Raw genomic sequence first — 25,801 nt, 5'->3', positions numbered from 1 at the left:
ATTTTTTTCAGACCTTTGCTTTCAGAATTGTCTTGGGCAGGGTAGCTAGTGGTTAATAGCAAGAGAGAGGAGAAAGGACATAATAATCCCTTTAAAGGACTTTAACACATCTATTAGTGGGTATTCAGAGATGGGTTCATCCTGGTCCCTGAAGTGCGCTTCTAAACTATTGCGTACAGCTTACTCTTCAGTGAAGTTAACCTAGGACAATACTTGCCTTTTACCCGATCCAGCGATCTTTCCCTAAGCAGGGTCCTGGACAACTTATTTCTATACTGCCCACTGCAGCACCAATGGGTAAGCCATACGCATGGTGACCTTCAACAGCCCCTTTGAGTAAGGATTGCCCACAAGAATAAATGGGGCTGAGGAACACATTTGCTGTTTAGAGGGAGCCAACAGACACTGTTTTGTAGGTAAGAGCACCAATCTGGGAGGAAGGTAAACATTATGCCAGCTGGGCTACAGTCAGGAGGGTGGGATTTTATTTTATTTTTTTAAGAAGAACTTCACTAAAGGCAAAGCTGTCCAACAGATCTCATCACAAGGCCAATAAATAAGGTATTTACTGTAAGCCTGTGTCAATGACATGGGTTTGACATTTTCTGAAGCTTCTGAGCTCGTTCAGAATTCAAATGACGGGTGTCTTTGACCTGCAATTGACCACCTACTAACCTGCTTGATACTAAAGATGAAACCTTTTTTTTACCTTAAAGCATTTCTCTCTCTACCCTTCTCCTGCCCTGTGTGAAGAGGAAGAGAGAGAAGAGAGAGAAGAGATCCAGCACTGCGAACGGCTGCATCTCTTCCTCTTCACAAAGGGACTTGGACAGCAAATGCAGTGAGGAGAAAGTGGGGCGGGGCTAAGACCCTCTGTGTGCATCTATGGAGCAAGGGTTTCAATGGGAACACACGAAGAAGAGGAGCCAAGATCGCCAGCGGGGGGACCAGAGAAGAGGAGGATTGGGATCTGTACAATATCACTGCACATAGCAGGGGAGTAGAGCTTTTTTTTTTTATTTGACTTTAGCCAATTGATATTGACTTGAATGAAAATGCAAAACCCATTTGAAGTGAACAAAAGCCCTGCAACACAGGCCCTTATTTTCCTGTTTAAAAAAATATAATACAACAGCTCTAAGAGTGCTAGGAAATCAAGAAAATACTGGAGATCTACATGGAGCTTTAAAAGCAGGAGCAGTAGTCAGGTGATGCTTCCCTCAGGCTGAAGGGCAAAAAAAAAAAAAAGAGCATGAAGCACCCAGAAGAATGACTCTCAATGAATGTTGTTAGCACTCCTTCCCTCAGTCTTAACCTGTAGCACAGTAACACAAGGAAGTTTAAAATGGCACAACAGTGAGGTAACTCCATGAGCTTCAACCCAATTAATCTTAATCTAATACAAGTCTTTAGAGACGAGATCAAGTTTTGTCATGGCACTGGACCCAGAAGGTGCTCCATGACCAACTAGTACTCTCAGGCCTGGAAAATGTAGAGCACAGTGCCCAAAAGACATATGCCAGGCTTTGGGTGTACAGCCTCTAGTGCGGTGACCAGCTCCAGCAGGTATGAACATGAAGTCTGGAAGGAAATCACTGCAGGAAAAAAAAAAGCAGTGTAGCATATAGATCTTGACTGAGGTCACAAATATTAGAGGGCTAGCAAAAAGAAAATTGGATCTCTCTTCATCAAAGCTAAAGGGGTTGTAAAGGTTCGTCTTATTTTCTAAATTGGTTCCTTTAAAGGGGTTGTAAAGGTTTGTTTTTTATTTTCTAAATAGGTTCCTTTAAGCTCGTACATTGTTGGTTCACTTACCTTTTCCTTCAATTTCCCTTCTAAATGTTTTTTTTTCTTTGTTTGAATTTCTCACTTCCCGTTTCTCCTCAGTAAGCTTTCCACCATTATCCGAGCGGTGGAAAGTCATATAGAACAACTTACTGAACACCTTACTGAGGAGGAACAGGAAGTGAGAATTTCAGACAAAGAAAAAAAACATGTAGAAGGGAAATTGAAGGAAAAGGTAAGTGAACCAACAATGCACTAGCTTAAAGTAACCTATTTAGAAAACAAACCTTTACAACCCCTTTAAGGCATCCAACCCTCCTAGGACTCGTGGCAAAAAAAAATTGAGAGATGCTGGGTAGAAGAGTGGGTTATAAGGGCGCTGGGCTTATTACTTTTCTTTTTCCCAGTGGGTAATTAGGAAAAAATAAAATGTGCAATTTTTTTATTTGTGACATGAAAAACATTGCCAAAAGTTTACATCAAAATAGTGGTTTGACCAAAGACCATAACAGATCAGCTTTAAAGCGGTCACAAGCCCTGAATTTATCTTGTTGCATGCTAAGCAATGTGTCAATAAAAACACTTCAAAACCTCTAAGGCAGGATTGCTGCTCTGCAGTTACATCCTAGCTACTGCTCAGGATTTGTGTAAATAAGCCAATCACAGTCTCTGCCTCACAAAGATTCTGCCTAAAGGCAAGGCTGTATTAAGGAAAGTGCCGAAGAATAAGACAGCCAATCTTGCTCACAGGTAAGAATTTGAGCACTTTTATAGGATGGGGCAAAATAACAGGCTTCCAGTAAAAAAGGACAAGTAAGTTTTTTGAGTGCTTTCACTTATCTGGAAAATGATAAAAATAAAATACAATACCTCTTCACCCTTTTGTATCCTGCGATTGGAGCTGATAATTATCTTATGCCCCTTCTCAAATGTTACCATTTCAGCCACACAGTTAGGCGCACATGAATGGTTAATATACCTAAAAACATAAGATCAGCATTACTAGGTACAGTATAAAATAAAGCCAGTGGTTACATGAACATCCTGAAAAGGCATTCAGAGAAAATTATTAGATATTGCTGCACAAAATGTTCATAGCCCACCATTGGCTTTGCACATTACCAACAATTTAAAGGGATGATGGGCTATGGCTCAAAGACCTATCATCCTAATGTAGTTCCAGGGCCAATTCACTCCAGTGCGTTGATCTGCGTTTTAGTGAAACCGCAGATCAACAGAGGGAGTTCTGAAAAACAATACATTTCCAATGTGTCCTATTCACACTATAACGCTGTGCATGCATGTCAATGGACATCAACAATGTATGACACCGCTTGTTAAAATGCAATTAAATTGGATGTAAATTTACATACATTTTAGCGCAAGTGAGTGTGAATTGGTGATACGGTCACTTACACTTTTATGTAACATTTAAAGTGTATCTGTACCCTTATTCTGGGTTAAATGAGGCAAACAGATTAAAGGATAGGTTCACATTTTGTAACATGTTACACTCATATTCAGGGTGTAACATGCACTGGCCCCCGCACCCTCTCCATCCTCCATATTGGCAGCAAGTGGGAGATCTTCTCCCCCCACTTGTTTCCACCATCTAAAGAAAAGGCAGCGAGGCGGGTGTTCTGTAAACAAACGAAATACAACTACCGACAGCCTTGGTGGCTGTTGGCTTGTAGTTCTCGAAAAACTACCATGGTGCGGTTGAGCGCTGTGGTAGTTCATTGATTCTTCCTGTCAGAGAATAAACTGCCTATCTGTATGATGTACAGGCAGACAGCTTACACCGGCAGTCGGAGACCTGCATGGAACCAGAAATCTGCTAATCGCTGGTGCAATGCTTTCCAGGGTCCCAAAACAAAAAATAGCAAATGCACCTATTTTTTTACCTGCAAATTTTTCTTTAAAAACAAAAAAAAAAAAAAAAAAAAAAAAATGCATTTATTATTTTTTGTTAAAAGGTGAACTTATCCTTTAATGTACCATGTCCCCCACTGTTGGCATACTCAAACATACGTATAGTGATCTGGGCCTACTTCAGTGCACAGAATTAGAGAATAAATCTTCTACATCTTAAGAAGATCTAAATGATTAAAATCTCATAAAAGTTTAAAGATGTTAATGTGTTTTTTAAAAGTCATTTAACTACTTTTTTTTTTTACATTCAGCTTTTATTAAAATAATACTTAATGATCCTGACATGAAGGTCCTTGCTCCTAGTTTCTCCCCTGCACTTGAGGAGAATACAAGCAGCCATGCTGACACACATTATGCAGGCATCGTTCACTTTTTCCACCATTAGGAAACTGATACGCAGCTAATAGTAAGTTGCTTAAAGTAAGTGGTTAGACCAGATGGCAAGCACAGAGATGCAAAAGAGTAGAGGGAAAAAATAATTTATGAAAAAAAGAAAAACAATGACATTTGTTTATCTTACACAGTGCTTTAGATCTACTTTAAAGCGGGAGTTCATCCGAAAATTTTTTTCAACAGTAGATTGGGCCTAATTACGGGAAGCAGAATCGGGTGTTTTGATTAAAATGAATGCAGTACTTACCTTTTTTGAGATCGATGTTCTCCCGCCGCTTCCGGGTATGGTCTTCGGGACTGGGCGTTCCTATTTGATTGACAGCCTTCCGACGGTCGCATACAGCGCGTCATGAGTTGCCGAACGTCGGTGTGGCGCTATACGGCGCCTGCGCACCGACGTTCGGCTACTTTCGTAAACTGGTGACGCGCTGTATGCGACGGTCGGAAAGCTGTCAATCAAATAGGAACGCCCAGTCCCGCAGCCCATACCCGGAAGCGGCGGGAGAACATCGATCTCAAAAAAGGTAAGTACTGCATTGATTTTAATCAAAACACCCGATTCTGCTTCCCGTAATTAGGCCCAATCTAATGTTAAAAATTGATTTTTGGGGTGAACCTCCACTTTAATGATTAAATTATATAGAACACACCATATGGCTGAGATAGAACTCAAAATACCTTGTTTAGTGATGCCAAATACATTTTGAGTGTTTAAACCCATCAAAAACTCACAGCGCAGCCAAGCATAGCGTTTCTGCATTACTACTCAAAACAAAGCTAGCATTACTGCAGAGTACCAAAGAGCTTGAAAACTGTACTTGATGCATTACAAACCTTGCAGGTCCTCCAGTTAACGTGGCATCAATTACATGGTCATTGTCCATACGGAACATATATACACCACGATTCTGCAACAAAAGTTTCAGGTAAACATGGCTTTAGAATGAATACTGAAATAATACTAATATACAGATCACAAAACTACACAGAAGGATACTTTTATAGTTTGTTCTAAAAGGTAAATCCAAATTTAAAGAGGAAGTAAACTTCCTTTACTGACTTTTACCTGTTGGTAAGCCTATGATAAGGCTTAGCTATAGATAGAGTAAATATCTCCTAAACTTTCACCGTTTAGGAGATATTCACATTACAAGCCGCCAGTGAAATCACTGGTGCATGCGCTCTGAAGGAACAGCCATCTGTGGCGTTACTTCAGAACCCTGTGCCGTGAACGGCAGAAATGATGTCATTGCGGAGCCCCGCAAGCCTAGAAGCAAGACGAGTGAAGATGGGAATCCCTGCAGCGCTGACATTGCGGCACTGGAACAGCTTTGTTTTAAAGTAGGTTTCACATAATGTGCTAGTATGCTTGCAGGAAAAAAAAAAAAAAAAAGAAACACAACAAACCACCAGCGGTATACAACCGCTTTAAACATGTACTATATATTGCAGCAGGCATTTGTGATTGGATTTCTCGATTTATTTTAATGTGTGAAGTATTTTTCCTCAGTTCTTAACTGGAGATCCTGCCAGTCAGTGCACTGGTCTATTTGGCTTCCTGCAACAAGGTGACAATGCTAAACCACTGCACCTTCAATACAGCAGAAGTGTTCTCACCCCGCCATGGGTGGGACTACAGGAAGTCACGCCAATGTAACTGCAGTCAATGCTCAGCTGGCCTATCAGCCCTGCCCACACTTTCTGCATTCTCCTTTTATGATTTATAGATGGGATTTCCTCACAGAGCAGCACATGAATATGGCAGCTGAAGTCTGTGCCTATGCAGTGACATCCCAGGGTTCTGCCTTTTCTTAGCCCTGGTCCTGCAGACAGAAGGGATGTTCTATAGTGGTCAAGTGTCCACTGGGAAACATCAGAAAAAAAGTGTTTGAACAAGGTTGTTTGTGGTAAAACATGCACCAATCAGGTTTTACTTGCAATATACCAAGAGTGAGTTCAAAGCAATGGCTCAACATTTACTTAAAACTACTTTACATAGATATTATACCTGAGAGTCATACAGCTTCTCTTTTCTATTGGCTACTTCATTGCGTATTATGGTTCCAATGTATTCAATCACCATAGTGTGCTTTTCAATATCTCTAGCAGCATATAAACCCAGGCCCTGAAAAAAAAATAGAACATTAAAAAATTAAATCTTGGATAACTTAAAGTAAACAAATTAGCTGATCGAACCAGTAAGGTATCTGGCAAGTTGATAAAAAAGAAATACAAATTTATATATATATATATATATATATATATATATATATAATGGCAAAACTGATCCGTGTAAAAAGAATATGCACTATATATTTACCTTTCCAGTTGCCTTTGTCTTGAAACACAGTGATGCTGCATCCTGGCAACTTCAGGTACTCTTTAGGGTGTGTGGAATACCTGCTACTCCCGCTGCATGCTGTGGTTTCTCACGCTGGTTAGTACCTCAATACAGGACATACACACGAGTGGGAGGAACCACTGTGTGCAGTGACCCATCTGACTGGTTAAATACTTGCAGCAGCTGAGCAGCAGTGTTGCAGCACCCTTTCAAGATAGTGGAAAGGGAAGTACGATCTAATTTCCTTTTACATGTAATTTTTTTTATTGTGTGGTTTTACCCCAGAGGGACAAGATCACCTTAAAGTGGTGGTAAATTTGTTTACTTGTACCCATAAGCAAGAGTAAAATAAGACTTACCAGTAGGTACAGATGGTCACCAGTCATCTCTATGACCGTCAGAGGCCCGGGCGCGAAGCTATGACGTCATGCCCGGTACCCGGAAGTAAACAAAGCCACAGTTGCGTCTGTCGGCATGTGATCAGTGATTTTCTTTTCACGGATTTCATGCTTGTAAGCCTGGAGGAGAGATGTAGGGTCTTATTGACCCCACATCTCTCCATAAAGAGGACCTGTCACACTGATTCATATTACAAGGGATGTTTACATTCCTTGAAATAGGAATAAAAGTGATCACATTTTTTAATTTATTTTTAAAAGTGTAAAAAAAAAAAAAAAAAATATATATATATATTCATTAAATTTTTATTTTACTTAAACACCCCTGCCCCCGTTATCTCGCGCGCAGAAGCGAACACGCATGCAAGTCCCGCCCACATATGTAAGCCCCGTTAAAACCCCACATGTGAGGTATCGTCGCGTGCGTTAGAGCGTGTGCAAAAATTCTAGCACTAGACCTCCTCTAACTCGAAAATAGTAACCTGTAAAAAATGTTAAAGCGTCACCTATGGAGATTTTTAAGTACCGAAGTTTGGCGCCATTCCATGAGTGTGCGCAATTTTAAAGCGTGACATGTTAGGTATCTATTTACTCGGCGTAACATCATCTTTCACATTATACAAAAAAATTGGGCTAACTTTACGGTTTTGTCATGCACGCACTTTGACCACGTGGTCTCTAAAAAGAGAGGCGAAGGACTAACAGGGCTGGTTGAGCGGGGTAGATCCTCTCACTCCCTTGTAGGGAGTCCCTCTGCCCCGTTGGGCTTCAAAGCGGAGCAGGTAGGGCGGGCTGTGTGGGAGGACCCCCTCACACACCTGCCATTGCCACCCGGGGCATGGAGAAAGGTGGCAGATTGCCTCTGGGGGAGGCCTGCCTACTCCCAACTCCTGCAGTCCGGCTCTTCTCTCGAGTACACGCACAAAATACACTTTAAAAAAAAAAAAAAAAGTTTACGGTTTTGTTATTTTTTAATTCATGAAACCGTTTTTTTCCCCAAAAAAAGGCGTTTGAAAAATGATTGCGCAAATACCGTGCAAGAAAAAAAGTTGCAATGGCCACCATTTTGTTCCCTAGGGTGTCTGCTAAAAATAGTTTTTATAATGTTTGGGGGTTCTGATTAATTTTCTAGCAAAAAAAATTGTGATTTTTACATGAAGGAGAGAAGTGCCAAAATAGGCCCGGTGGACAAGTGGTTAAATACAGTGGGTAAGGAAAGTATTCAGACCCCCTTAAATTTTTCACTCTGTTATATTTCAGCCATTTGCTAAAATCTTAAGTTAATTTTTTTCCTCATTAATGTACACACAGCACCCCATATTGACAGAAAAAAACAGAATTGACATTTTTGCAGATTTATTAAAAAAGAAAAAAACTGAAATATCACATGGTCCTAAGTATTCAGACCCTTTTCTCAGTATTTAGTAGAATCACCCCTTTGATCTAATACAGCCATTAGTCTCTTTGGGAAAGATGCAACAAGTTTTTCACACCTGGATTCAGGCATCCTCTGCCATTCCTCCTTGCATATCCTCTCAAGTTCTTTCAGGTTAGATGGTAATAGTTGGTGGACGGCCATTTTAGGTCTCTGCAGAGATGCTCAATTGGGTTTAAGTCAGGGCTCTGGCTGGGCCATTCAAGAACAGTCACTGAGTTGTTGTAAAGACACTCCATTATTTTATCTTTGTGCTTAGGGTCAGTGTCTTGTTGGGATGTAAACCTTCAGCCCAGTCTGAGGTCCTGAGCACTCGGGAGAAGGTTTTCGTCCAGGATATCCCTGTACTTGGCCGCATTCATCTTTCCCTCGATTGCAACCAGTCATCCTGTCCCTGCAGCTGAAAAACACCCCCACAGCATGATGCTGCCACCACCATGTTTCTCTGTTGGGACTGTATTGGACAGGTGATGAGCAGTGCCTGGTTTTCTCCACACATACCGCTTAGAATTAAGGCCAAAAAGTTCTATCTTGGTCTCATCAGACCAGAGAATCTTATTTCTCACCATCTTGGAGTCCTTCAGGTGTTTTTTTTGCAAACTCCATGCAGGCTTTCATATTTCATTGCACTGAGGAGAGGCTTCCGTCGGGCCACTCTGCCATAAAGCCCCAACTGGTGGAGGGCTGCAGTGATGATTGGACTTTCTCCCATTTCCGGACTGCATCTCTGGAGCTCAGCCACAGTGATCTTTGGGTTCTTCTTTACCTCTCTCACCAAGGCTCTTCTCCCCCGATAGCTCAGTTTGGCCGGACGGCTAGCTCAAGGAAGGGTTCTGGTCATCCCAAACATCTTCCACTTAAGGATTATGGAGGCCACTGTGCTCTTAGGAATCTTAAATGCAGCAGAATTTTTTTGTAACCATGGCCAGATCTGTGCCTTGCCACAATTCTGTCTCTGAGCTTTTCAGGCAGTTCCTTTGACCTCATGATTCTCATTTGCTCTGACATGCACTGTGAGCTGTAAGGTCTTATATAGACGGGTGTGTGGCTTACCTAATCAACTCCAATCAGTATAATCAAACACAGCTGGACTCAAATGAAGGTGTAGAACCATCTCAAGGATGATCAGTAGAAATGGACTGCACCTCAATTAGGGCTCTTTCACACGGAGCGGATCCGTATTGATCCGCTCCGTTAGCTCGTTTGGCTCAGCGGGGATTCCTCCGTAAATCCCAGCTGAGCTGTCGGCGGACAGGGCGGTCCCCGCACACTGTGCAGAGACCGCCCTGTCTCTCCTCTGCTCTCCCCTATGGGGAATCGGATGAATACGGACCGTGTGTCCGTATTCATTCGATCAGTTCCGCCGGACGGAAGAAAAATAGGGGTTTCTTCCGTCCGCAAAAGCGGATCTTTGCGGACGCGGATGGTTGCGGACGTTAGCGGATTCATCATCCGCTAACGCCTGCAATCCCGTAGGGAACCATTACAAGTCCGTCAACGGACTTGTAATAAACGGACTGTTTGTCCGTACATGTGAAAAGGCCCTTAAATATATGAGTGTCACAGCAATTGGTCTGAATACTTAGGACCATGTGATATTTCATTTTTTTTTTTTTTATATAAATCTGCAAAAATGTCAACAATTCTGTGTTTTTCTGTCAATATGGGGTGCTGTGTGTAAATCAAAGAGGAAAAAAAATTTACTTAAAAGATTTTTAGCAAATGGCTGCAATATAACAGAGTGAAACATTTAAGGGGGTCTGAATACTTTCCGTACCCACTGTATTTTCTATTTCTGTGCAAAGATAAAAACCAACCTGAATCCGAGACCTAGCCAGGTAGACATTGGACTTCCATTCAGTCTTCATCTTCCGGTACTGAGAGGATTTAGAATGGACGAACTGCTTGCTGTAAGGGGCATTCAGTTCGCCTGTAACTGTGCTCTGAAAGGACTTTGAAGTGCTGGTGCTGTTCAAGGTGTGAGGCCTGCGGAAAGTCACATAACACCACACAAACAGAGAACAATGAAGATTACTTTTGCTTTGGGTATAGAGTACATAAAAAGCAAGCCAGAGCAGACAACAGCAGTATACACAGCTAAAGACAACAAGGTCTGGAATAAACACACAAGAGCACAGAGCGTTAGAGATGCCTTAAATCCTGGGCTGTACAATATGAAATGAAAAGAAAATACCTTAACACGAACCTCTTGACATGATTATTCATCTTGGGCTCGGAGCGGGAACACCCAGTGGGATTGATGGCCAGAGGGAGCTCCATTAACGGGTTTCGCCCATAACGGAAAGTGTATTTTTCACAAGCCTCAACTCCTGGAAGCTGCAGAATTAAAACAAACCACAAAGAACATAGATGAGATAAGGGACAGCTGTACAGAGCCATACTAAAATTGAAAGTGATATTAGACCCAAAAGCAAACATTTTTGGGTCTAATATGTTCTTATATGTGATGGCTGCATTCATTTTCTTTTTTCTCAGGCTTGCTTTCTTCTATTTTCATCTGGTGATCTGGCAAGCGAATCTCCCATCAATCGCGTCACTTAGGCTCCTCCCCCGGGGAGGAGCCTAAGTGACGAGATTGATGGGAGATTGGTCCCAGTGAGGAGATCGCAGCACTGAGCAGCGTTTTTTACTCTACAGCTGAGCCTGATTAAACCTGAAGTGTATCGTGAGTGCAATCTTTGTATTGCAGTAATCCTTTTACTTTGCTTTACGTTACTTGCACCATATTTGTTTTCTTTCTCTCCTCTCTATGAGCGGTTTTTGTCCTGGAGGAAGAAAAATCCTAGAGGAAGAAGTTTGCATGTATTGAATTGTTTACTACAGGACTCTCTATCACAGGATTGTGGTTGCTTTTTTTCCATAGTGATTGTGCAGTGTTCCTTCCATGGAAGTTTTATGCTGACCTTTTGGGACTGGTATAATATTTTTTTGGCACTAGCATTTTATCAATTTTTCAAATGTATTCATTTTATTAATGTTTATTTGCACCTTGATGCCCCTTTATTAATTGGGGATCTCTTATGCACTATTGTATGGTATAATAAGTTAATATTAGCGCAGCACATGAGATACACAAACATGTTTTATGTAGCAGAATCAGTTGATTAATACAAATTTACTGCATTTAGAGAAATTATTATTAGAACTTCTTTGGTAAAACATACCGATTCTGCGATCCTTACAACTGCAGATACAGTTAAACCAAAAAGGTCTTCGCCTTTTAGGTAAATTGGAAACAGCCTGAGAATTTCTGAATTCTTCCTGCAGTTTGCAACAGGTTCCAGAATTTTGTCCCAAACTCCTGAAAAACAATGTAATAGAGTATGATCAAGTAACTTTTACAGAAAACGTATACATGCTTGAATAGCTGGACACCTGACCATCACACCTATTTGAGTTTGTTGGCTATACAATCTCAAAACAATAGGTGTTAATTAGGGCTGGTGCAAGGATTTTTGACAACCTAGGCGAAACCTCATTTTGATGCCCCCCTGGCTCCACCCCCTTTGCCCTGCCCATGTACATCCCACCTTTTTAATGACTTCTACTATTTTGCATGCAACACTTTGCTAGACCAGCTAATTGTGGAAAGTCTCACCCGTGCCCATCAAATGCAGTCTCACCCGTGCCCATCAAATGCAGTCTCACCCGTGCCCATCAAATGCAGTCTCACCCGTGCCCATCAAATGCAGTCTCACCCGTGCCCATCAAGCGCAGTCTCACCCGTGCCCATCAAGCGCAGTCTCACCAGTGCCCATCAAGCGCAGTCTCACCAGTGCCCATCAAGCGCAGTCTCACCAGTGCCCATCAAGCGCAGTCTCACCAGTGCCCATCAAGCGCAGTCTCACCAGTGCCCATCAAGCGCAGTCTCACCTGTGCCCATCAAGCGCAGTCTCACCTGTGCCCATCAAGCGCAGTCTCACCTGTGCCCATCAAGCGCAGTCTCACCTGTGCCCATCAAGCGCAGTCTCACCTGTGCCCATCAAGCGCAGTCTCACCTGTGCCCATCAAGCGCAGTCTCACCTGTGCCCATCAAGCGCAGTCTCACCTGTGCCCATCAAGCGCAGTCTCACCTGTGCCCATCAAGCGCAGTCTCACCTGTGCCCATCAAGCGCAGTCTCACCTGTGCCCATCAAGCGCAGTCTCACCTGTTCCCATCAATGCCAATCAATGCAGCCTCACAGGGGGGGCCTTGGTACATACTTGGCACTTCGGCAGATCATTCATTAGTGAATATACACACATATAATACACACATGAGATTTGCAAATTGCATGCCATTGTCAATATATACACAATCTCGTGATTATCTAAGGCGGCAACAGTTTTTACTGATCACACGTCAGGTGATGGTCTTGGGCTCAGCAAACTTATATCGGACGTGAGTGACCCTGTGCTTGCTGTCTGCCTGTTCCCCGCTCACACCAATTTAAAATTCTGCTGTATATGCATGTACCTGTCTCTGTCTGTGCCTCCTTCCATTCTCCACCTGTCCCCAAGCCCGGAGAGCCGCCGCCAGGCGCCATGCTACAAGACTGTCCCATAATTTACTCCCCTTCACTCCAGTGTGACACGGACAGCCCAGGAGAGCGTCTTTAGGGGACGACGACACACACGCTGGACACACGTGAGGGTGGAGAGCGTCAGGGGGGCTAGGTGGGGTGCTGGACACAGGACACATGTCACTGTGTCCAGCACAGCTTTTTCATCCATCCGTTTGCGGATGAAAACGGGACATACATGGGTCCCTATGTGATTGCGGGTGTCAGCGGATAAACATCCACTGACACCCGTAATCACCCGCCTCCGCAAAGATCCGATTATACAGACGGAAGAAAACCCTATTTTTTCTTCCGTCTGCGGATCGGATGAACACGGACACATGGTCTGTGTTCATCCGATCCCCCCATAGGGGAGAGCGGAGAAAAGACAGGCAGGCTCAGCGGGGATATACTGAGCGATCCCCGCTGAGCTTACGGACACACAGAGGCGGATCATTACTGATTCGCCCCGTGTGAAAGGGCCCTTAAGGTACAATTTTTTTCCCTAAACAGCTTCCTTTACCTTAGTGCAGTCCTCCTTCACTTACCTCCATCCTTCGATCTCAATCCTCACTTCCTGTTCTTCTGTCTGTAACTCCACACAGTAATGCAAGGCTTTCTCCCTGGTGTGGAGTGTCGTGCTCGCCCCCTCCCTTGGACTACAGGAGAGTCAGGACGCCCAATAACACACAGCTCCGTTCTCTATCTGCAACGTAGGGAGCGTCCTGACTCTCCTGTAGTCCAAGGGAGGGGGTGAGCACGACACTTCACACCAGGGAGAAAGCCTTGCATTACCGTGTGGAGTTACAGACGGAAGAACAGGAAGTGAGGATTTCTCAGAAGAAATAAGGACATTTAAAATCAAAATCGAAGGATGAGGTAAGTGAAGGAGGACTGCACCAAGGTAAAGGAAGCTATTTAGGGAAAAAAAATTGTACCTTTAAAATCCCTTTTAACAGTGGAAACACAAGCATGATATGAACAAATTATGTTCTTTTTAAAGAACACTGACCCATGCATGCACAGCACAGAGGACAATATCAACTTAGGAAGACCCAATCAGGATGGCAAAGAAGCAGAACCCAAAAGGACACTGGGTGAAGATGTCCAGAGCAGCGATGGAGCGACAAGAGAGATCATGGCTGACAAAACACTAGAGCAATCCCTTTGGCAAGCGAGTCTGCTGTAGTATGAAAATACACTGTGATGCACATACACTACACCACCATTACGCAAGATTTAGCTCTGCTTTATCAGTATTAAGTCAGTACCTCAGTAGGCAGTGAAGCCAGAATTCGGATGATGATGATTCCCGCAGGCTCAATCTGTCCCCCTCCATGGTATGACTGCACGCTCAAAACCCCGAGAGCCATTTCATGGAAGTACAGATAGCTTACTGGTTGCTAGCACTACTAGCTGACCCTGTCCCCTTATTATTTTACAGGATTTATATAGCACCAACAGTTTGCACAGCACTTTACAATATAAAGGGTGACAGTACAGTTACAAAACAGTAAAAAAGAGTTATGCACTATAATATTGGTTAATGGTGATAGGCAACATAATGATGGGCCAATAGGCACATGGGACAAGGAGGGGCAGGACCAGGTTCTGGGAAGATGGAGGTTTTAAAAGTGTAGGGTGCTATTTAGTGGGTCCAGTGCCATTTTCAGGTACAATTTAATACAATCATCTCTCAGAAAATGTCAATTATACATTTTAGCAGTGCTTTTTATTTTTTATTTCACCTTGGCCTGTTAACATTTTCCTCACCTTTTGGTGTAGAATCAGTCAGAATCATGTCTTCATGGCCCTGTTCATTTACTCTGATGACAAACAATGGCAATCCATCGCTCTCTTCAACGTAGCAGTGATAGCGGCAGCGTCTGTTTGCATAGCGCATGCTCCAGTACAATCTGCTGGCTTCGTATCCCACTGGGAACAGCGCTGTTGCAGAGTGGAAATCCAGCATCTGCTGTGGCAGTAGCTGACCAATTGCGTGAAAGATCAGACTGCCAACACGGAAAGTGTGGTCACGTTCACCGCGCTGTACGATGCTTGCAATTTGTCGCACCTCATCACGCTGAACGTAAACTCTACGAAAGACTGCAAAATAATTCAGTTCTTGCTCATGAGCTCCCTTTGGCTTGTGCATGGGGCAAAGCATAGTTTTGTCTTTAAAAAACATGCATTGTGCTTTTATTGCACAGGTGAAGTGGTAAATATTGGTGCACCTTAACCTGTGGCACCCGCTGGTGGCTCCCGTTTTATGACAAAATACACACTTCATCTGCAGACCTCGTCTTAATGCCAGTTCCACATTTATTAAGGCACCAGCCTGTGTCTCATAGACCTCAGTAGACCAAAGAGCACAGTTTAAGTGGACCCAAAGGTCAAGGTCAAGGTTGAGAAGCCTTGCGGGTCCATCTGTCATTCCATCACCTTCTTCATGGCAGAAACAACATTTTCTAAAATCTTTGGGCATTGGAACTGGCTTTAGTGATGTCCCCAGCTTTTTCAAAAAATCATCTATATCATCTTCACACTGAGACTTGAAAGGCATCTTGGGAATAACTATCTGAATATTCCATTTCTTCCACTTCATTCCTCTCCATTTCTTACTGACAGGACGGGAATCATCGAAACCACTGTGCACAGCTCTGGGCCGCGGCTTTAACTTTACAGTGACTTTCAGTTCATCTGGCTTTGCCTCGACTTTAGCCGTTTCAAAAGTAGCTGGAGGAAAAGATATAGGAGGAGATGAAGGTGGTGAGGTCTTCTCCTGCAGCAGAGGAAGGCAATGAACATCCAGGGTGGAAGTGTTGTTACTGTACTGATGGCAAGACTTTGGTTGTGGTTCCTTTAACAACGGAAGAGTTAAGGAACGGTCCTGATTCTACAAAAAAGATTACAAATAAGGAATCAAACACCCTCAGTAAATTAAGGAGTAACAATATTGTAGTCACAGCTTGGTAATGCCTAGGAATCGGTGCATACCCATTTCCTTCTATTACCACTAGGCCTAATTTTGTTACAGAAGCACAGAGCAATTGCTGCAGCAATACAGTATGTAAAGATGCTGTTCCTTATATCTATATGCAAATTGAATCATGTATGTGCACTGGTACTATATTGCGACTGCAAGGTATAAGACTCCATTCACACCTGAGCGACAGCCGCGTTCGGCGGTAGCGGCGTATTTTGCCGCGAGTGTGAAACTTTAAATTTTTTTTTTTTCAAAGTCTTCCCATTGCTGTCAATGGGCAAACGCCAATGTCGCCTGAAAAAAAGGGTCCGGGACTTTTTTTCAGGCGACAGGCGTTCGGCGTCTATGAGATGTGAACCATCTCCATAGACAGCAATGGGAATTCTCCCCTCTAGCGGCAGAAGCGTCCGGCGTCGGGCGGTGTGAATGCAGCCTAAAGTATAATAAAATATAACAAAAAAAGTTTTTACGATTTTAGCAAAAAGAAATTCACATTTTCCTAGGTTTGAATAAAAGGAAAACTAACAAACCCTGTTAATATCTGAAGATACTTCTGTCAAAAGTGAGCACATTGATCAGGCAACAGAATATGTGAGTATATTAAAAAACTTTATAAGAATGGATATATATATATATATATATATATATATATTAAGAATTTTAAAAATAGCTCGAAAGGAATGCAACTTAACACTGCGGAGATGTACCGGTATAAATCTGCTCCAGCTTAGGAGTGTGTTGAGATGTATTTGAACAGGACTCAGGGCACACTAAAACTAGAACAAATGTATGATTCTGTTCTCCTTTGCATTTTGTTGCTTTTCAAGATTAGTACACATTATTGATAGAAAACATTCTGTGGTGCCCAATGAAACATTCTCTTATTGCAGTTTGTTGCTGGTCAATATCGGAATTACCTTGTTTTCACTGCACTTGGCCTGTGCTGCAGAATACAGCAAAAAGCAGTTGTTGCTGCAGAAGACAAGCTCACCATCTATCTGTCCAGGGCTGGGAAGAAACTCCTGCGACACATAAATATTGGTTAGCTAGAAGTAAAGCAAAATCGTTACAATTTCTTTAGCACATTCAGAAAACATAAAATTATTTATAAATTACCCTTAAAAAAAAAAAAATAAAGAAAAAAAAAATAAGAAAAAGTGTGTCCAGTGATCTTTTTTTTCCGGGCTAAAGTATAGTATGGCATAATCAGCAAACAGTATACAGGCAGTCCTCCCGCATTACAAACATCTGACTTACATATGACTCGTACTTACAAACCATGGGAGACAACAGGATAAGAGAGGAAATCTACCCCCTAGAAAGGGCAATTCGCTCCCGTAAGAGTTACCATGGGAAAAAGGTCTCCACAGAAACTTTATCAACAATCTTCGTTTCCACAACCCAAAAATTTCAAATCCAATTGTCAATAGGACAAAAAGTGAAGTGAAATCTTCTGAACAGGGGCACAGAAAGCAAAACAAACGTTACAGGGGTGTTAACCGTTCCCTATGCTATCCCCCAAAAAAATGTACCTGTTCCAACTTGCATACAAATTCAACTTAAGGCGGTTGTATAACCCTTTAGCACATTTTTACCTACAGGTAAGTAAGCCTATAAGGCGGCTTACCTGTAGGTCAAATTAATATCTCCTAAACCTGTATGGTTTAGGAGATATTCACCTTGTATGCAGCCGCTGACTTCAGCGGCACATGCGCTTGGAAGGTCTGGCAGATTGCTGCTGAAAAATCAGAGCTCCTTGCCAGAAAGAAGACATCGCGGCTCCGGGCAATCACAGCACCAGAGCTGCGAACCCATGAAAATCGCCAAGGGCAAAATGGCAGCTCCCTCAGCGGTGACCAGGAGACGGTGCGGGGGGCTTCGTTCTAAGGTAAGTATTTCATAATGAGCTAGTATGCGGTGCATACTAGTTCATTATGCCCTTGCCTTATGTTTTTTTTTTTTTTCTGGGAATACAACCACTTTAAGGACAAACCCTCAGAACCTACCTTGTTTGTAACCCGGGGACTGCCAATACATGAAATCATCAATAAACTGTAAAAATAACACAATGGTGTGATGCATACCCGTTTAAGAAAACGGAGATCCTTCATAGATTTTCGGACACCGCTTCCCAGGACCACAACCTTGCAATGACAGCACCATGATGGTCTAAGAACTGCAGAATCTCCCAAACTGGGGGGGTGGTGCCTATATCCTGGCATACCTGGGAATAAAAACACCAATTCATCCATGCTGTGCTTACAGAAATCCCTCCTCATTTTCACTCTACAATATCTTAAAAAATACCATCTACCATCATGAGTAAAATATGACTACTACTACTACTACTACTGCTGATCAGAATTCCTTATTTTAATAATTGTTCTGGGTCTGTGTCTAAAAGTACTGAAGCCAAAGCATTAGCTTGAGAACAGTAATTAATGGGTTCCTGGCACCTGATCCTACATATAGTCAATAATTGTTATTTATTACTACTATAAAGAATACAAGGTATACGTTTTTATGCTACACAATACATCCTAAGTTCAGGACTCACCATTATTTGGCATGAAAGGTAAGTGGTGGGTCTTCATGGCATAAGGTCCAATAAGCCTGGCCGGTGGTATAATGCCAGGCCTGGAACGATGGCGTAACAGCTGATGTCGGTACTCCATGCTAGAGTGCATACTGTGTCCATTCATTAGGATGACAGAAGAGTCTGGAGCGCTGCTCACTTCATAGCTGGTGGGAATGTGGACTTGTAGAAGATCTGCAAAGGCTGAAACTACCCCGCTGATGTTCTATATAGAAAGAGTGTTCACATGTTACATAACATGAACGGATGTTAATGTTCAACAACTGTAAGTGTGACATGAAATGTACCAATAGCCATCTTACTTATGAGGATATGGATACCCCTGGAGCTCTATTTAATTTGTTGAGGTCTTATATTATGTGAAAAATGACAAACACAGTTTCTTTTTTGTTCATTAAATTGTAGTACAAGTATACCGCTTTCTCACATTCAGCCTTCTTGACCAATATTCTTATTCTTAAAGCGGTAGTAAACCGCTGGGTGTTTTTTTTCTAACCTGCAAGGTAATGTCATAAAGTGCTAGTATGCATCGCATACTAGCACATTATGTTAAACTTACCTAAAAATGAAACATTCCAGCGCCACGCTGTCACTGCAGGCGCTCCCATCTTTACCCGGATCTTCCTTTCTGTATTTGTGGACTCTGGCTGTGAGACTGGATGGAGCCGTTATGACGTCACTCCAGTGCATGCGCGCAGGAGCTTCCGTTTACAGCACAGGACACTGAAGGAACGGCCCGGGTGGCCGTACCTTCAGAGTGGTGCTTATATTACACCGTGAATACACCGCTCCTAAAACACCCTGCCCATTGAAATCAATAAACAGCGCTTCGGCAGCGCAGGTCGGGTAAAGGAATCTGAACGTACTGTCACTCTAATTTGCGTATAGGTAGCAGAAGCAAGTCAATGTGTCAACACATTAATGAGTCAATGTATTAATGGTCATGGCACATACGATAAATATATTATTCATAATAGTGAGTGATGTCCTACTTATAGTTTAGGCCTTTGGGAATTCTAGTATCCATCCTGAAAATCCAATAGACCTCCCTTTTACAGAGAAGGAAAAAGTGGTCTCCACCACGGATTGGACAATTTACCTTTTCATTTACTTGAACATTGGGGGTCTGTGTGAGGAATTTGGTCTTATCAGAATAAATTGACCTCTAGGTATTGCTTTGATGGTATGGGGGGCAGAAGAGAGCTCTTGGAGGTGTTTTTTCTGAATGACCGTACCATGACAGTCTTGTCCTGGATGGATTAAGATAAAGTGAATAAAAATCTTCGGTCATTCGCGTGTTGGAAACTCCTGTTTTAGGGACAAAAATCTGATCATCGTTGGATCGAAAGTATGAAACAATTTAATCTCTTTAGGGATTGTCTGCATTGTAAATATAAAGCTCCTCCCAACAACCCATGTATACATTTCCCATAGGTGGCTGAGAATCTAGCTCCCATAGAGGAATATATTCATACTTGGCTCTTCATTAATAATTACCAATAGTGATTACAGATAAAAAATGCAGACGAAAAAAACAATATAAAAGTTGGTTACCTCAGCGGCAGCAGGGTGCAGGGTGATTGCCACGGATATCAGGTCAGGTTTAGGCCCATTTGGTGCATGGCTAAAGTGTGAGCCAAAAAAAAAGGTACCAGGTTCTCTCTTCATACAATTGTCCCTGGCCTCAGATCCTATGAAAAATGGAAGCACAGAGGTTGGAGATTAGGGACAAATGAAACTTCCTTAAATTTTGTGTAGTATGAAAAGAAATAAAAGTTTTATAAAAATGTTTTTGTTTTTTTTTTACATGAAGGACTTGTCAAAAACTGTCTCCTGTCATTTTTTACACTTTTGGTGAATGAGGGGGTACAATGTACCCGATACCCATTCACTTGGTGGGGGGGGCTCCTTGGGGCCCAATACGGTTCACCCCCCATTTCCTGCGGCCTGTCAGGTTGCGTGCTCGGATAAGGGTCTGGTATGGATTATGGGGGGGACCACCACGCCATTTTTTTTTTACTTTTGGCATGGGGTACCCCTTAATATCCATACCAGACCTGGAATGGATTTGGAGGGGGGATAACTCGTGACATTTTTTTCAATGTCCTCTAGAAATTTCATTTTGCTGCTCTAATTTATTACACTATGTACGGCCAATATGTAAGCAACCTTACATAGTGTGGGGTGTGGACTTAGCCCCCTGAACCATGATTGGCCAAAGACAGCCTGCCTTTGGCCAATCATGGCTCTCACAACAGAGCGTGCTGTGATTGGTCAAAGCATGCCGGTCAGATGCATGCTTTGGCCAATCATCAGCCAGTCAGTGTCAGAGGTGGAGTAGGGTGCTTCGGACCTTCCGTTACGAGCCTGCTCCCACCCAGACCTGACAGTCAGCTACTAGGCAGACTACCATTACCTGTCCTGCACAGGGAACAGCTACTAGGAACTACTGGGAACCAGGAATCCAGCTCTCTTCTCTCCTCGTGGACTCCTTCCTCTCAGGGCCTACCATCCAGGGGAACCACTGACGGCCGTCCTTCTCAGGGCAGCCGTCACTCAGACCCCTCACTGCGGCTCTCTATTCCCCTCTTGGGCTCGGCATCCCCACTCGCACGGCCACCCACGATTGTGGTGGCCCCTAGACACCCCACCTGGGTGTATTCTCGGCGCTTCTCGGCGTTTTTTACACGCCCGCGCCAGCCTGCTACTTTCCGCGGCCGCCGCGCCTCAGGAAAGTCCGCGGCTTCAGCCGCGGCCTACCGGCGCTCCGTCCGTTTTCTCCCTGCGCCTGCCACCAATAGTGCGGGTCTTTCTGATTATCGCCCCCGCACCCCCAGAGGTCCCCTCCACCCCCCTGCTAAGCAACCAGATTGGGGGAATCATTTTCTTACCAACCTGGTTGCCCCCCCAGCCTGGGTCCTGTATCTTTGCCTGGCGGCCATCTTGGTGCACCCCAGCAACAGTGACACCCAGCATCCCCCCCCCCCCCCTCTTTTTCCCCTCATTAAGTTCAGCGGTCTTTGACCCAGGGCTTGAAGCCGATCGCCTTTAGGGATCAGGAAGGAATTTTTTTCCCTGCCGCAGCACATTGGCCAGCTTGCCCAGGGTTTTTTTGCCTTCCTCTGGACCAAGGACTGCTGAGAGCGAGGATTCTCCGAATCCTCTCTCACCGATCACCCGCACCCCCGCCCACGGTGACTGGCAACAATGGTTAAATTGCGATACTCTGCGGAAACCATTTGGGGTCTGAGACAATTCGCAACAATATTACCTGCCGTCACCAAAAAAGCCTTAAAATCAGATCAACTTTTGAGAATCGATCGACGATCGATCATCAAAAATTTCAACCATTCAACACAGCTCAAGCACATATCATGTGCGTTGCTTAACACTAGATCAGCAGTTAAACACCGATCAGAAATCCATGATTTCTTACTACAAAACGATCTGGACTGCCTCTTCATTACAGAAAGTTGGCTGTCAGACGATTGCAACACCATTCTTGGAGAACTGGTACCAGCAAATTATCGTATCCTAACGGAAAATAGAATAGGGCAAAGAGGAGGAGGCCTGGCGGTGATTCATAAGTCTCATATTGCAATCACTAAACCGGTCCTTCAAAATCCTCTACCTTTTATGGAAACTCTTACGCTTCAACTTCAAGCTCACTCTCAGGAGACCGTTCACATTCTCCTCTGCTATAGGCCCCCTGGGCCCAAATCGCATTTGATTTCAGCATTAACGGAGTTCATATCCACTTACTCCCTTAACAGCAATCATCTTTTGCTGCTCGGGGATTTCAATTTGTGGGCCAACTCCTCACAGGATCCCATCGCGGATGCCTGCATCGACCACCTGGAAGGGTTAGGTCTTCAGCAACTTATATGCGGACCCACGCATGCTTCAGGTCACACTCTCGACCTAATTTTCAGACAAAATCTGAAAATAAACATTCTGGGTATTGAACCTTTGCCATGGACAGACCACCATGCAATTAGCTTCATAATTCCCAGAATTCCACTAGTCATGAAAGTACCCAAGCCGGTGACAATACACTGGGCTAGATCTCAGAGGAAGCTCCACTCGGAACTCTTCAGATCTACCCTGGGAAACCGAATTGGGGCTATTCCTCCTCAGCTAGCAGCCTCAGATACTTTGGATGCCATAAATGCAGCTCTGCTACAGTCAGCCGACTTAGCAGCACCAAAGCGCAAAGTCCGCAGCCGGGCAAAAAAGTCCAGCTGGTTCAATAACCAGCTGTCGCTATTGAAGCAAGAGCGCAGAAGGGCGGAAGCCGCCTGGATAAGAAGTCCTTCAGAAGACCGCCTCAACTTCTACAAAGCAGTAACTACACGATATCACAAGGAAATTTTCAAAGCCAAGAAACTTCACTTTTCCACGGTGATTAACAGCGCAATGAATCGCCCACGTGAACTCTTCAGGATGGTCACCCAGACCATGAATCCGGGATGTCTTGAAGTCCCCACTTCAGACACCCAAGAGTTCTGCAATGAACTATCGGATTTCTTCATCAACAAAATTGAAAAAATTCGGGTAAGTATTCGGCAAAACAATACTCCACTCAGCCCCCTCTTCAATCAAAACACCGACGGAACGCCTCTCCAATCAACTAAGTTCACTTTGGAACCCATCTCCATTGATACCACAAAAAAATTCATTGGTGCGCTGCGCAACAGCACAGCACCCAATGACATCATTCCCACCAAGCTACTGAAGGAATGTGCCGACATCCTGGCGCCTCCGATCACACAGCTTATAAATCAGTCATTTAAGGAAGGCATAGTGCCTTCCCTGCTGAAAGAGGGCACAATCCTGCCGATCTTGAAAAAACCTAATTTGGATCCTATGGACCCAACTCACCGCCGTCCCATAACAGGTCTAAATGCTCTGTCCAAGATAATGGAGAAAGTGGTGGTAAATCAGCTGCAACAGCATCTGGATACCCACAACCTACTCGATCCATTTCAATCCGGGTTCCGTCCCGGACACGGGACAGAAACGGCCTTACTGAAAATATGGGATGATGCGCTCGAGGCCGCAGACGAAGGAGAATCGTGTCTCCTGGTTCTGCTGGACCTAAGCGCAGCCTTTGACACAGTAGACCATAAATTGCTACTGAGACGACTAACAGAAGTCGCCGGAGTCTCAGAAGATGCCTTACCATGGTTCTCCTCTTTTCTCGGAAACCGTTCACAAACAGTGAAACTGGGATCTTTCACGTCAGAAAAACGCGCGGTGCCATGTGGGGTCCCCCAAGGATCCCCCCTATCACCGGTGCTGTTTAATATCTATCTTCGTCCTCTCTTTGATATTATCAGTAGCCAAGAACTACTCTATCACTCGTATGCAGACGACACGCAGTTGTACTTTCGCATCTGCCAAAAAAAGGATCATCATCTCAGATTAGAGAAATGTCTCTCTTCAATAGAAAACTGGATGACTAAGAGTTATCTCAAACTCAATAGCGCTAAAACAGAACTCTTTATGTTCAATGCCAGTCGGAAGAGACAACCGACAACTAACTGGACACCTTCGCCCATCCTGGGTCAGACCATCTCCCCTAGCTCCAAAGTCAAAAGTCTAGGAGTCACGTTTGACACCTTCATGACAATGGACGCACAAATAGGGTCAGTAGTCAGCGGGACGCACCATTTGATGCGCCTTCTACGCAGACTTATTCCATTTATTCCCAAAGAAGACATAGCAGTCGTGGTGGGAACAATCGTGAATTCCAGACTGGACTATGCAAATGCCCTGTACCTCGGGCTCCCCAAGTACCAAATCGCTCGTCTTCAAGTCGTACAGAATACGGCCGCTAGACTTGTGACTGGGAAAAAATCTTGGGAATCAATCTCACCTTCGCTGAGATCCCTTCACTGGTTGCCAGTGAAAGACAGAATTGCATTCAAAGCACTCTGCCTGACACATAAGTGCATCCATGGGAAGGCTCCTCGATATCTTTGCGACAAGATCAAAACGCACAATTGCAACCGCATTCTGCGATCCACCGACCAAAATCTGGTCAAGGTTCCTAAAACCAAATACAAGTCCAAAGGAGAAAGAAGGTTTGCTTTCCAGGGCCCCAGGCTTTGGAATGCTTTGCCAACCAGCATTCGGTTGGAGCAAAACCACCTGTCTTTCAGAGGGCAGATCAAAACCCTGCTTTTCTGAAAGGCATGAGACACAAACAACTAGCGCCCAGAAGCGATTCAGTTCGCATGTGCCGCGCTATATAAATTTTTTCATTCATTCATTCATTCAGCCAGCAATGCATTGTGCAGTGCATTATGGGGCATTGCACAGGCGCTCAAATTTCCTGCGAAACCCAATAATGTTCTAAACTCGGCGAACATCAGGCTTATCCCTATTAGAAGGTAAAAAACTGGATTTGAAAAAGCATTTGGTGTATACAAAGTGGGGTTATATAATGTGTAGCTACAATTGTTTGATACACATTATGAGCAGCATGGTCCAACTTTGCCATTCTAATCGACTGTCCACCTTTATCAAATTTGACTCAACCCAGCTAAAAAGCAAGATGAAAACCATTCAATATTCTAGACAATTTAAAGCGGAGGTCCTGACTTTTAATAAGGAGACTTACCTGTCCAGGGTGCCCCCGATGACGGCAGCCGAAGCCGAGCAAATGCTCGGGTCTTGGCTGCCCCGCCGACATCCTCGGTGAGGGAATCAGGAAGTGAAGCCTTGTGGCTTCACCGCCCGATTCCCTACTGCGCATCCGCGGGCCGCGCAACGTGAATGGATGATGTCTCCCGGGACACACAAAAGGTCCCAGAAGACACCGCTCCCCCATTCCACAGGAGGCAGCCGAGAAGTAGAAGAAAGAAGATGGACCGCGGATCAGGAATTGGCAGATTAGGATGATCTGCCTAGCAACAGGCACTTCAGGTATGTATTTTCTTGCAGCATTTAAACAAAAAAAATCTTGGTGGAGCTCCACTTTAAGAGAATACTGGACCATCAAAATGTTGGGTGCATGGCTGGCAGAAAATGTACATTGTATATAAACAAGTGAAGGCAGTATAGGCTACTAAACTGTAAATTGGCTAAATACATTCAATTAGAGACCAACATACTTACTGAGTCAACTTACAACTAACTTACTGAGTCAAAACTATAGTTCTGCAATCAGCAAAACCAATGCTCCCCACTGATAAGGAAGCCCAGGCTCTAATTCAGCAGCAGTAGTGTTGGACCTCAGCAAAGAGATCATTGCATTCACACAGGGTGCATGGTTCTTTCTATAAAGCATGCTGGCAGGAGACAGGCTTTTTTTCTACTTAGTTTCTTTTCTGAAGGAATCAGTAACAGCCTAACACATTGAACACCTT

General features: G+C 43.8%; 1 protein-coding gene across 7 annotated transcripts in view; it reads right to left on the bottom strand.

The window, feature by feature from the left end:
• Positions 1–25,801, bottom strand: part of KMT2C (lysine methyltransferase 2C) — a 310,800-nt gene that overhangs the window by 4,756 nt on the left and 280,243 nt on the right. For 6 of the 7 annotated variants that reach the window (XM_040352731.1, XM_040352735.1, XM_040352736.1 and 3 more), the window contains 11 exons: positions 19,983–20,119; positions 18,390–18,633; positions 17,917–18,056; positions 16,750–16,854; positions 14,620–15,742; positions 11,470–11,606; positions 10,479–10,621; positions 10,102–10,270; positions 6,119–6,235; positions 4,945–5,018; positions 2,656–2,764 (listed from right to left, as the gene is read on the bottom strand). In XM_040352731.1, the coding sequence (XP_040208665.1) occupies positions 2,656–2,764; positions 4,945–5,018; positions 6,119–6,235; positions 10,102–10,270; positions 10,479–10,621; positions 11,470–11,606; positions 14,620–15,742; positions 16,750–16,854; positions 17,917–18,056; positions 18,390–18,633; positions 19,983–20,119 (2,498 nt within the window). The remainder of the gene's footprint in view (positions 1–2,655; positions 2,765–4,944; positions 5,019–6,118; positions 6,236–10,101; positions 10,271–10,478; positions 10,622–11,469; positions 11,607–14,619; positions 15,743–16,749; positions 16,855–17,916; positions 18,057–18,389; positions 18,634–19,982; positions 20,120–25,801) is intronic. The other variant, XM_040352734.1, reaches the window with a different exon arrangement.

This window comes from Rana temporaria, chromosome 5, assembly GCF_905171775.1.
Source record: "Rana temporaria chromosome 5, aRanTem1.1, whole genome shotgun sequence".
Taxonomy (NCBI): domain Eukaryota; kingdom Metazoa; phylum Chordata; class Amphibia; order Anura; family Ranidae; genus Rana; species Rana temporaria.
Note: the sequence above shows the minus strand (reverse complement) of the source record. Positions and strands in the feature narration are given on the sequence as shown.